Source organism: Caretta caretta, chromosome 21 (genome assembly GCF_965140235.1).
Source record: "Caretta caretta isolate rCarCar2 chromosome 21, rCarCar1.hap1, whole genome shotgun sequence".
In the NCBI taxonomy this organism is placed as follows: domain Eukaryota; kingdom Metazoa; phylum Chordata; order Testudines; family Cheloniidae; genus Caretta; species Caretta caretta.
In genome coordinates this window covers 11048761-11061647 of record NC_134226.1, presented here as the reverse complement: position 1 = coordinate 11061647, position 12887 = coordinate 11048761, and the positions used below count along the sequence as shown (strand labels likewise).

General features: G+C 43.0%; 1 protein-coding gene across 2 annotated transcripts in view; it reads left to right on the top strand.

The window, feature by feature from the left end:
• The window catches only part of ILRUN (inflammation and lipid regulator with UBA-like and NBR1-like domains), a 56480-nt gene extending 48122 nt beyond the window's left edge, over positions 1 to 8358 (top strand). For both annotated transcript variants that reach the window (XR_012665728.1, XM_048826356.2), the window contains one exon: positions 3998 to 8358. Coding sequence is in view for 1 of the 2 variants with exons in the window: in XM_048826356.2 (XP_048682313.1) it covers positions 3998 to 4033 (36 nt within the window). In the remaining variant the exon portion in view is untranslated. The remainder of the gene's footprint in view (positions 1 to 3997) is intronic.
• The last annotated feature ends 4529 nt before the right edge of the window (positions 8359 to 12887 follow it).

Sequence of the window (12887 nt, the reverse complement as noted above, 5' to 3'; positions counted from 1 at the left end):
TGCTTTGCAGCCGTGCATCAAAATTTTTTTTTTAAAACTCAAGTGTACCTTTTATTGATCTAAATTCAGCCACAAACAAAGGTGAAATAAAGATAGTTGTGTGAAAGTTTCTGTGTTGTGATGGTTTATAAAATATTAATTCCCTGAGATGAAAGAGGGATTTTGATTTAACTTTAAAAACGCCTGCTTTTACAATTATCATGCTGTTCTGAGTAATCACTGTACCCTTTCCTTCTTCACAACCACTATCTTAGTTTCACAGGTGGAATGTATTTAGGGTCCCAGCTGGGCTCATTTGACGTCTTATATCTCGCAAAGGTGGCTGCCCTAGTTTAGGTGCATGGATCAAAATGCAGACTTTTGTGGGTGCTAAGCACTTCTCAGTGGGGCTAGGTTTCCAAAAGTGCTGACCTCCAATTTAGGTCCCTAAATATAGTGGTCAGATATTCAGTATGGGAGCTGCATTTTGTTTTACATCTGGCCCTTAGATTTCATTATTCACTTCATTTACCTAAATATCTGGACAAAGGGATTTCAGCGCAGAGTTACTAACTTTTACCTCTTGGGGGAGACAGGAAAAAGAAATGAAAACTAAATTTGCAAAGCAGAACGTGAGCTTGTCACATTTTGTTTTCAAGATGTGTCCCATTTTGCAAGCAAGAGTCAAAGTCTTGTCAGCTGAAATGTTTCAAAATTTTTTACAAATGTACAGGAAATATTGGATTTCTTTTTGCGTGTTTCTGGTGGGAAAATTGTCTATTTGTGAAAGTGTGATGGAAAACAAAATGAGTAGCAAAATGAACGCTCACTAACTGAAAATGTTCGCACCGTGTTTCTCAAAATCATGGCTTTCACACAGCTGTTAACTTTTAGTTTAAACCAATTACTTCCAACATTTTTTGGTGCTGTGACTCTCTTGAATCACTGCAGCTATTTGTTTTATACTAGTTTCTAGAGTTCCCAGTAGAGATCAAGGCACCATTACACTATATTCTTGTGAAAACACATACAGTCCCTGCCCCAAAGAGCTTACCATCTGAATAGATTAGCTAAAGGGTAGAAGTAAGGCAACAGATGGAGAATTGAGGCACAGAATGCTTGAGTGGTCTAGAGATCATGGCAAAGGAGTGTGGCAGAGCCAGGGATTTGACTCAGATCTAAGTCCTGGTGTATTATCCTTTCTCCCTCCTCAAACACTGGTTGACTTAATGAAAAAATCAAGGCCTTTCTATGTGTCCACAGGTTGACTTTTAAATATCGTCTGCATCAAATTTAGTATTAGTAGTTCCTTTTGCTGGAAACATTGACATGAAATAATATAAAAGATGCAAAAGACCTATTAAGTCAGGTCATTCCCTGCAGATGTGGGATACATTCCTTATCAGGGGGTTTATATCTGATGTTAAACGAATACTTTGCTTCATCTTAGCCAAAAGGGCAAGATGCAACAGCGGGAAGTAGTGAATAAACTGTTGGGGGAGCGGGGAGAGTTTTCTTCTTTGAATCATTAATAGCGGCAGGTGAGTTCATATATAAAAGTACCCTTCACAGGTAAGAATGAGCTATAGTGAAGGGCCGTGTGTACGCTCAGGGTTCTGTTATGGTAATCATAAGAGCAAAGATTGTTAATTCTTCTGGTCAAATTTGCAGTTGCAAGAGAAACCCATTTGGAAACCATTCTGGAACTGTTAATGACTGAGTCATTTCACAGATGTGAATACAGTTTATCAGGGTTAAAGTGCTGTAAAAGTAGGGTGGTTTTCTCACACTCTAAAGTGAACTGAAATCTAGTTTTGATTGAGACCCCAAATCATTAACAGAATTGTGTATATTAGACACAGCTGAAAGCAAGATTTGACCTCTTTTCTTTCCATGCGAAGATCCAAGGACAGAGTTGTTTCTCTTGCAACTGTTTATACATTTACTAATCTCTTTCGGGACTGTGTGCTTACCAGGGGATGTGCTATTAGGCTGTATCCATTTCTGACTGCTATTATCTCCAGGTATCACAGGGAGCTGTGCTTTACTTACACTACTTTAGGTGTTAATATTGCTCTTTGGCATGGACAACACTGAGATCTTGGCAGCCGAAAGCTTTTCAATTCAGTTTTTGAATGCATCTTTATCAAATGAGCTACAGCAGTCTGCTCCTACGTTATAGCACAAGTGGCCTTGTTTGCCAACACACAAAGAAGATGTTGGTTGCAGGGCTCATTTGAAAATCGGGCCCCTACAGACTAATCTGAAGTTGAGATACTGCTCTTGCATATGTACCACTAACCATTCTCCCCTGATAGCTGCTGGACTCAGCAATCGTTTTGAGTCTCTGGAAGATACTTTACTTTGCTTTATGGGTGTCACGTGTTGTTCCTTGACACTGCATAACCCAGGGAATTACTCTTGCCTGGTTAATTGTGGTTAAACTCCTATCAGCACTAGATCATTAAAAACTAACTACAACACAGAAAGTAAGATACAATAGGGCTTTTGACTTCAGGTGTTTACAGCTTGACCCAGCCCATCCTACCACACTTATGCCAATATAATCAGGGCTTTTTGGTATGAGTCATATAAAAACATCTCAGTGCTTCAGAGCCAATTCTGGTACTTATGGGTCACAGAGCAAGCTGGTTATGGAGTTACAGCAAAATTCTTATTGTTGGAGACAATATTTCTTTTGCTGCTCTGGCCCATTGTCCTGCTTGAAATGAAGTAGAAAGCAGTCTTACACCTTGCTTGAAAAGGCAGGCAATGGGGTTGGTGTTTAATTAGGTCACTGCCTGTCTTTTTACATCATCCACACAATGGGTAACAGCAGGGCTGTATAAAGAATGCCAGAAGATCTACCCTCTGTCTCTGGGTAACCGAGCATAATGCATTTTTTCTTATTTTTCCTTGGCTTTGTTTCATGTTCCTTTAAATTTAAAAAAAGAGGGGGAGGGGGAATTTAATTGGTGCAGCTATTTCAGTAAATTGTGCACCTCTGATTTATAGAGAAGTCTCAACACTGAGTCTTTCTTTTGATGTATGATAAAATGCGTCAAAGTTGGTTTGATTAGAGCATGGGAAATTCAGAACTAGTGTCCCTATTAGTTTCAGACCTCCTGCTGCTAGATCTGGCACCTTAAATAACTTCATTTCAGGTTCATGAGGAAAACACAGGCTATTAAACGTTCCCCTTTTTTGGAGGCAGCTGGTTTCCATTGAAGAAAAATGTGTATTCTAGAAATGTCAAGTCTCATAGTCTTGAGGGAATTAAATTGTAAGAGGAAGAGCTTCCTCGTAGCAGGTGGGAGGCAGTGGCAGTGGGGCGTGTTTATAGAGGGAGATAAAGGTCATATGTACATTGGAAATTTGCCCTGTTTTCAGACACTGGCCTAGCTTGTGCCACTGCAATATCCTAGTATAGACTAGGGAAATGATGAATTGCACTGGTGCAGCTTTACCCTGGTTTCAAGCAGAGGGAAGCCACCTGGGCACAAATGGGGCTTACAGTGGCTTATCCTGTGTATGCTAGAGGTTTGGACTTGGCAGTTTCACCAGTAACTGAAATCCCCAGTATAGAGAAGGCCAAAAAGTGGCCTTTAGCAGAAGAGCATGCCGTCATGTTAACTGACTATTGTCAGGGCTAAATGACGGGGTGGAGGTGAGTGGCTGGAAGCATGTGTAATGATGCCCTGTGGGTTCATCTGTGGGGGCTGAATGGGAGACCATTGGATCTTAAAAGCAGGACCATTCGCTTAAAGGCAGTAAGTAACTGACTCAAACATCTAAATCTGATCTAGCTGCTAGAGGGAGACAGAGGTGGAGTATTAGCATTGATTACACTTGGATGTGGAGTAGGTGGGCAGTTGATGTGGGATGAAGAATGCAGGAGGTAAATAAATCCAAGCAGTGGGGTAGGGTGTAGAGGGTAGGTATGCTTTTTGCAAGCTAGTGCTGATCAGCTGGTTTAGTCTGTCTATTGAAACTGATTTTGTCTCCAACTTTCTTTCAGGGTTTCCATGGTTCTTATCCCTTTGGACAGTCTTAAAAACAAACAAACAAAAAAACGGGTACCGTCAAGAGGAGAATTTAACAAAGAACTGACTCATGGGGAGCAGAGTGGGTTTCTTATGGCTTATAGAAGACACGGCATGGATCCCCTTCTCTGCCTTCGTAACCTGGATAAAGAAGAAAACAAACAAAAACCAATAACTTAAGACTAGTGGTTTCCAGAGGAAAACAAAACAAAAAACTAAAGTATGCATGTGTGAATGCTGAATTTTAGGAGTGCTGTTCAATGCTACGAGAAAGAAAATACACCAACACCATGGGGTTTTTTTAGAGGTCATTATCACAATTAATTAGGTAGCTGAAAAAGTTTAAAAAAAATTAAAATGAAAGCCATCTTTTTAAAAGAAAAAGAATTATTTTGCCTACAGAGCAGTTATAGTTTGAGCAAATGTTTAATTTTTTTGTTTCCTGTTCATAATTTTTTTAATAAGGGACAGAGTGCATTTTTATGGAACTGTCTTGTTTGCTTGCTACAGAACGGGAGCTCGCTTAGCATCTGGGTTCATGCAGTGACTTCTCTTTGTATCTATGTTGGATGTTTTTAATGTGCGATTGGGCCAGCACCCAGCTCTGTCAATTTCAGTGGTATCAGCTGTTTTTAGTTATCAACCTTTTAATCTTCTGTTTTGTCTGTGACCTTAGTGTTATCAGAAACCTCAGTCAAGACCAAACTGTTGAATTAGGATGGGAGGACTCCAGCATTGAGTTAACCTGGGAGGTTCATTTTTCTCTTGGAACTTGAAATATACATACACGTATTTCAGTAAGAAACAGGCTTACAAGAGTTCCAAAGCTGGTCCTAAATGACTGGTATTTTAAAATGCTGTTTTGTTTGTCAAATATTGATGTCCAGTAGCTGTGCCTAGGACAGCCAGGCAAGTGTATCTGTCTTGTGCCAAGAGGAAATTAACTTTCTGTAGCTGTAGTTCACCAAACAGTAATTATAAAGTTATACAAAAGCCATGTCCCTTTAGGTTTAAACCTCACATCCCTACCCTTTTTATATAAGTATAAGTTTAATTCCTCTCTCCTGTGATTAAAGTACTAGCTTAAGAGGCAGAGGCCAATTGTTTTTGAATGTAGATCAAGAAGTTGAATCATCAGCTGGATTCCACAGTAACGCCTTGTATTCTTTCGCCTTTTTACTGGCCTGTAGCTTCTTTGAGGCTCTAGCTTTCTAGATGGGTCTCATCAAGCCTCCTGTTCAGAAGAGGAAGAGTTTTTCTGGACATGAGGGTCACTTAGCTCTGAGCATCCTCGGAGGAATGATAGCCATGTGCAAATGAGACCATGCAGAGCAATTGTGGAGGGTGGCTGAGTTCTGTTTCACACTTTGAGGCATTGGGTCACTGTGAGCCAAGCAGCCCAGGTACTTGGGAAGAGAATGGGTTTTTTGCAGGGGAGGCACTGATTCAGAAACTTGAACCAGGCCGTAACAGCCATCTGCCAAAGATACAATAATATGCAACGTCTCCCATCATCCTTCTCCAAAAACCCCCATCCCAAACTACCCATTCATGTTGGGAGCTGAGTGTGGGGTATGCCTGCTGGCGAGAGCGATGCAAGGCTTTAGGCTTGCCTAGTTTGCACCCAAGCCCCAGTGTTTGCTTGGTTGACTTAAGCAGGGTTTCATTTTCAGTGCAGTTTCCATGGGCCTTTTTCTCCCAGGCGTATGGGTAGCTCCTGTTGAGGCTGGTGGGAATTGTTGGTATCCTGCCAGGGAAGAATTAGGCCCCTGGTGAGGCATTTGGATACTTGTAGTCTCGAGATCCCAGTGAACAGCTACCCTGATATTGCTCCATTAGTGGATGTTTGATAGTTTAGTTGTCTATTAGACACTGGATTTCGAAAGACATGTTCCCTTTTAAGATTGAAAATTTCCCTTTCATCTCTCTCTAAACACACAGGTGGGGCTGGGGACAGGGTTGTAATGGATCGCCCCTTGGATGAAGAAGGTCGGGGAGATTGGAGGAAAGTCCTGCCTGGCTTATACAGCTCTGGTTGGAGTGTTAACCTGAAGGCTTGTGGTGGGATGGCTGCTTGCTAGACTCGGAGAAGGGGGTGCAGATCCACGTTTGTGCTTTGAATGCAGTGTAGGAGGTGGAGGCCGTATTTGGTTAGTTGTAGTCGTAAGACCCTGTATATGTCTTGTAAAATCTCTCTTGCTGTGGGCAAGATATGTTATTCACCAGCCACAATTAAGCAAGTGTGTAAACAGTCATGGTGAAGTGTGGGCGAGGTTTGAACTGTCGTGACGTGCATGCAAGGCATGAGCACGTGCACATCCAATACCCAGCATGTAGCACCTCCCCCGCTTTCCCCCCCTGTGTGTCCCTTCTGGAAGTGTTGATGTTAGTCAAAGTGACATGGCTGCTCATTGGTCTCTTCACATCCACTTCATCCATCTGTTTGTTGTGTAGAGGAGGAAGGAGTTCTGGGTTTCTGACTGCTGCTGCCAGTGGGCCCAGAACTTGGCAAATCTTGTACCGGCAGGGGCCGCTGTGCGACCCTCAAAGCCAGCTGTCCTGACTCCCATTTTCTCTTCTGCTGTTCCCAGGCATGTAGGCTTCACCCAAGCAAACTGGCCACGTTTATACCCGCCTGTCACTAATGCAGATTGTATTTTGTTCCTTTTCCTAGAGAAAGCTAGTGTGCACCCCCCATTGTTTCTGTGCCTTCTCCGTCCATTCTGCACAGCTCTCAATGTTGTCTCCTTTCTTGAGCGTGTCTCAGTCTACCGTGCCCTTGTGATTGGGTTGTTCATGGAGTGAAGAAAGGCAGGGCCTGATTTGAGCTGCAGTTGCAATAGGTCAGCCTGTTAACACTGACATATTACAGCTGTTTCCTAGGAAATTGGTCTGGAGCATAAACACAACCCTTATCAGCAGGGAGGATCTCTCTATAAATAACTGCAAAAGGCTCATAACTGTTTCAGGGTGTTGGTTAGTGTGATAATACTCGTGTGATAATGATGGGAAGATGTTTAAATTGGTAATTAATCTGTCTCTTTCTTCTCTCCACTGAAAACTGAGTCCCCTGGTATTCAGCGATGCACCCAGTCCCCAAATTTAAGCTACTATTAAGTTTCCAACATTTTCAAGAGAGGATTTCAGGGAAGCTAAGCAAAGGTCTCTGCTAGTCATAGTTGGGGTTGAAATTGCACTGCTTTCCTAGGGACAACATTTTCAAGGTTTTTTTGGGTGGAGGGGGCTAAAGTTAGGCACCTAAACCAAAAATAGTCAGATTTTTTTCAGAAGTGCTGAACACCCAAGTTTCTCATTGATCTCAGCAGGGAGAACCTCTGAAAACCAGACTGAATTACATGCCTAATATTAGGCACTCAAGTTTTAAAATGTGATCTAGGACTCAGAGCCTCAGCAAATGGTTACCTACTTGAGACTGCTGGGCAAGGGAAGAGGCCCAACAAAGCTTGTCCTATGCCATGTTACCCAAGCCAGGCTGGTGTCCCTGACTTTGGGAACAAATGAGCTGGTACCCACGGGTCTGAGACAGGTTGTAGTTATGGAGGGGCTGCAGTTGGCTATGGGCCCTGCCTTTCCCTGGCTGCTGCTGTTGTGGGGAGGACGGTCTTGGAATCTTGAGAGGGCAAGGCAAATGGAGATCTCTTCAAAAAAGGCAGTTAGAACTTCCAATACATATTTGTTTTTTAAATGGAACCTCGAGCGTGGTGTGAGCTGTTGAGTTTGGAAATGCCTGCTAACCCCTGTGTCTCACAATGTATCTCAAGTCTGGGTTGCAAATGTATCCTGTCCCATGGCTGGGAAAGCCTGGATAAGCTTTGCGCCCCTCTGGCTGGAAATGTGCTTTGTACCTGGGAAGGGGTGTCTAGCCTGCTTTGGCATGGCAGAGAGTATCTGCTGCCCTCTGTCTTGAGGGGTGTGTGTGTATGTGTGTGTGTGTGTGTGTTTGTGGGGTGGGGGGAAAGAATGCATCCTGAAACCTCCAGGGTTTGGGAGATGCCTGAGACCCCATAACTGGGGATGCAAGTGCAATCCCAGACCCCGTGGGTGTGAGCATAATTGGAGTCTGCAGAGCTAGGAAATACACACTGTCCCCTGTTTCTGTTGGTTTTTTTTTTTCTTGTGTGAGTGAGTGGTTGGTTCTGCAGCCTGTCTTTATTCCCTCTGGGGGGAGTGCATGTGTAGAACAGGATGGTGTGTTGCCTCGTTGAGTCTGGGAGAAGTCTGATGATAGCACATGGGGGTAATAAAAAAAAAAGGAAGCTTTTTCCTTTAATGTATAAATGAATATTTGTATGATTAAATTAACACAGAAAAATTACCTTCAGCTGTCTATAGAGTGTTTTATTCAAGGCGCGAATGATTTCTAGTCTTCTGTGACCTCTGCAATGTTTGTTAAATGCACCTCTTTTGCTTCCATCCCCAGATCATTGGGGGTCCCGGGCAGACATCAAAAGTGTGCTGTAAAACTCAACGGTACCTCTCCTTTTCCCATGAATAAATTTTAAGGAGAAAATTTTAAAGGAAATAAATAAATTCAGGCTGCATTAGATGCATGAAATAAAACAAATTCCTTTTCCAGTCCAGATATACATACCAACAAGAATAAACACTGGAGGAGGGATCATTTAAAAAAAAACAGATGGTTTCACATAGGAGTTAACATGAAAAAGACCTGTTAGAAAGGAGCCCTGATCCTGCAATCTTTTTCAAGCAGGTAGATCCCCGCTCAGGCTCCACATGGATACAGGGTGCCTATGTGGGACAGCTTACAGAATTTGGGCCACTACTTTTTTTTTTTTTTTTTTAGGGTGCTAAGGCAGATGCTATGGGGAGAGTACCTTCTCCTAGTGGCCATGAGAGCAAAAGCTCTAGGACACAGTGACTTCAGAGGCAAGGTTGGACTTGGGCCGTCACTAGTCTCTGCCTGTGGCTTTAGGAAGTAGAGATCCTCCCCAAATTCTTAGTGTAGATCAGGTTTTTGTTGTTGGGGAAATGGAGGCTGCAAAAGATGTCGAGACATGGATAAAAGAAGGTGGCGAAGTTATGGTGGGCGACCTGTCTTGAAGTGCATGGAGATACATATTTCCAAAAGCCTATGGTAATATTGAATGCAAAGCCTGCTGAAGGATGGATTGCTGAAGGCATGTTCTTAACCTCTCCAAGTAATGGCAGAGGCATGGTGCGACAGCTGCAATAGACACACACACCCACAACGTCCCCATAGCTGGGGTCCTCACAACTGATCCGTTAGGGCAACAAAATGGTTTGTGGCTAACAAGACGTTGCCACAAACAAGCAGGACCATGTAGGGGTGTCTCTGCGCTCCATCTTACAAAGGGTTGGTGGCCTTTTCCTGGCAAAGGTGATGTCTTCTGGTTACATCAGTCTTAAGCTGAAGTCTTTGAGTGATTTTCAAGGGTTAGCCCCAAGCAAATCATGCTTTGATGGCCCAGCATAGCTGACAGTGGTAAGCACTCTTACAGCAAGTACATCCAACCTCTTGGGTAATTGCAGAGGGAGGTGAAGTGGGGAGGGAAGGGAAGCAGCATGAGCCACTAGCTGGCAATCCAAAAGTAGTCGTGGAAGAGGTGCAGAAGTCCCAAGTTGATAAGCCTCTTTCATAAAGGGTGGGATATACTCCACCAGCAGATAGAGCGGTCAGAAACTCAACCAGTTCTAGTTGCTTTCTCCCCCTTCCAACCAGCATTCCTCCATCTTCTCCCAATGACCTGTTACTGCGGCTGATGCATTGACTTGAAGGGAGATACACTGATTTATAGCACCCGAGGATCTGACCCATCAAGATTCCATCTGCGTTGGCATTTTGGCTCGTCACCGAGAGAGGAAGGAAGTGTGTGTGAAATTTATGCATTGTTAAGGCCTATGGACAATAAGAGAGACAAGGTGGGTGAGGTAATATCTTTCATTGGACCAACTTCTGTTCATGAGAGAAACAAGTTTTCGAGCTACACAGTTCTTCTGGTCTGGGAAAATGGACAATTATGACTGTCTAGACTGACCTGCATCATGCAAGCCAGAGAATCTCACCCGTTGAGCCTAATGCTCTGCCTATATAGAAGAGCAGTTTCATTGGAGCTATTCACTTGCTTACCTGTGGTTTCATTATTAATCCATGTGAGAAGTGTCAGTGCAATTTTTTACATTTGAATAAGTGCCTGGAGCTTTTATGCCATTTAACCTTGTTTGAAAGTTTTGCTGGGAACAGACATCCTGCTGCATAGGCCCATAGCTGTTTGTTCTGTGCCTGGAAATGAAATGAAAGGGGTGCTCCAAGGTATTTTCAAATTCACTCTGTGTTTGGCAACACAGTTTACAGAATTTAGAGAGGTTCCCTCCCCACCCCCATCCTTGCTTTTCTTTTCTAGTTATTTGCTTGAAATAATCTGTTTGTCTTTAGGGCTGCAACCTGTCAGGAGTTTATCAAGGCAAGACAATCAGATCACACCTTCATTAACGCACTGTCTTTGGAGCAGGACAAGTAACTCGGGCAATTGCTATAACGCAGATCATTTTAATGAAGCAGTATGCCATGACGCATGCATGGTGGATCTGTGCTGCGGGTGTGGGCAAGGCTAGTGGCCAAGGCAAATAGTTGCAACAGAATCAAGTATAAATTAAATTTTAAAAAAGGGACCCAGGTACTATTTTATCATCAAAACTGACATTCACATTATGCATTGTTTAATCCAACCTTTGTGCTTCAGGGTATGAATTGATAGCTGCAGTGGTCAGGAAGGAAATCCCCCATCTCTAGGTATGGTACTGCCTGGTGCATTACTGTGGGGTAAGGGGACTGTTAGCCTGAGGAAACATTAGTAATTGCTAGGGGGTAAAGTATGGGAATTGAAGGATCAAATTGCTATTCCAGGATGTCAAATTCTTTTGTGTCTCTGGCTTCAATCACCCAAAACGTTACTCTTGCAAATACCTCTGACGGGGAAGGGTCGTTGCCATTATGGAATGATTGCAGAGTGAATGCAAAAGTTTTGTCGTAGTGCTTTGTGTCACAGCAGCCCTGGGATCTGCTCGGCCAAGATAAACTACACCAAAATCCCTCCCTGGAGTTAGAAGCTGCAATGGCTTAGCAGACTGAAAGGCTGCCTGGGGTCACAAGTGAAAACTAAAGTTGATGTAGTTGTCATCCTAGGTCCCTGTTGTTTTTTCCTCATGACCAAGTAGGTCACATTTTGGAGGCAGATTCTGAGCTGGTATAAATGGTCACACTTCTATTGAAGTCAACAGCCTATGACAGCTTGCTCCAGCTGAGGATCTACTCCTTGATGCATATTCAAGAGAGGTCCACAAGTGGAAGATCTATGGGCTTTGCCAGGTCAGGAATGAAGTGACTTGACACCTGTGGATACACTTGTAGTGTACATGTGTCCAGCAAGTGCTATTATTCCTTCAGTTTCATGACCACTGAGGTTTCTTTGGTTAGTTTCCCATTTTGCCAATCTCATGTCATTTCCTGAGTCAGGGGTCCTGCGGGAAATAGAGTATGTGATGGTCCCTACTTGATCATAATGGATGTGCACAAGGGGGCTAAATCAAGATTACACAGACCACCTTAATTTTGGTATCTAACTTTCGAATGTTTGATTCTCCAACCTTAATGTTTTCTTTTAACTTTGTTTCTTGGATGCGCTCTGTCTGTGTGTGTGTGTGTGTGTGTGTGTATATATATATATATATATATATGTGTGTATATATATATAGTTGTCTATAGCGCCTTACCACTTCTGTGATCCATTTATGTTTCTTGAATGAAATGGATCAGCTGGGAAAAAACCCTCCATTAAATAGAAGTGACTTGTGAAAATCTAATGTTAAATGTTCCATATTGTGTTCATACAACTACTGAGCTTAGTAATGGAAGGAATCTTGACACAACAGGGGAAGCTCTGAGTGAGGAAGCAGATGGCACCTGAGGGTAAAGAAGTAGCATCATTATTCATAGTGCATCTATTATGGCATCAGTTCTTAGCACGGAAGAGTGGCATGATCTGTTTCATCCCTTGGTAACTTGCTGGCAAAAGGCAAAATTAAGTGAGGCCGGTTTAAAAGGTGTAATTAAAATAATGCAGATGGCAGTACATGTCGTTCTGTTACCACAATACTTTATATTCTTCTATCACTCCTCATAAATCTCAAAGCAGTTTAGAAAGGAGACTCTTGTTATTCCCCACTCTATGGATGGGGAAACTGCAGAACAGCAACATGAAATGACGCAAGTGTTGAGCTCTGATCGTTCTCAGAGAAAATACTTCGCATGGGTCTCCCCACTGCCCCTTGCGTTCAGTTGCCTTCTAAATGGAGCTGGGGCTTCTGACAGCGGGAGAGTGATGCCAGGCATAGTTAGCAGGGGGACAAGCTAACAGGAAGAAGGGGTTGAGCACTTGTAGTTCCCACGGATGCTGGAATTTTGGGGTGCTCAGGCGTCAGTGATCACTTCTGAACTGAACTGACAGCTGAAGTTAAGGAAGGGCTGAGCTCTGGGATTTACTCACAAAACAAGGTAGCTTGTATGGGGGGAATGGAAAAGAACTGACTGGGAATAGCACCAAGCTCTCCTGAGTCCCTTTCTAGTGCTGCCACTTAAGTTAGTTTTTTCTGTCTCATGTACATTTTAAAAGACATCTGAAATCAGTAGGGGGAAATCTTCCTTAGCACAAATGTATCTTCGAACAGCTTTTAGCACATCCACAATTGGGTTTGTGGGTTCCTTTTTTGTTCCTCTTACATCCTTCCCACAGGCTCATTTAACTGAATTTCTGTCTCTAAAGACATTTTCCTAGGACTTCTGAGACTGAGTATTGTTTGCACACG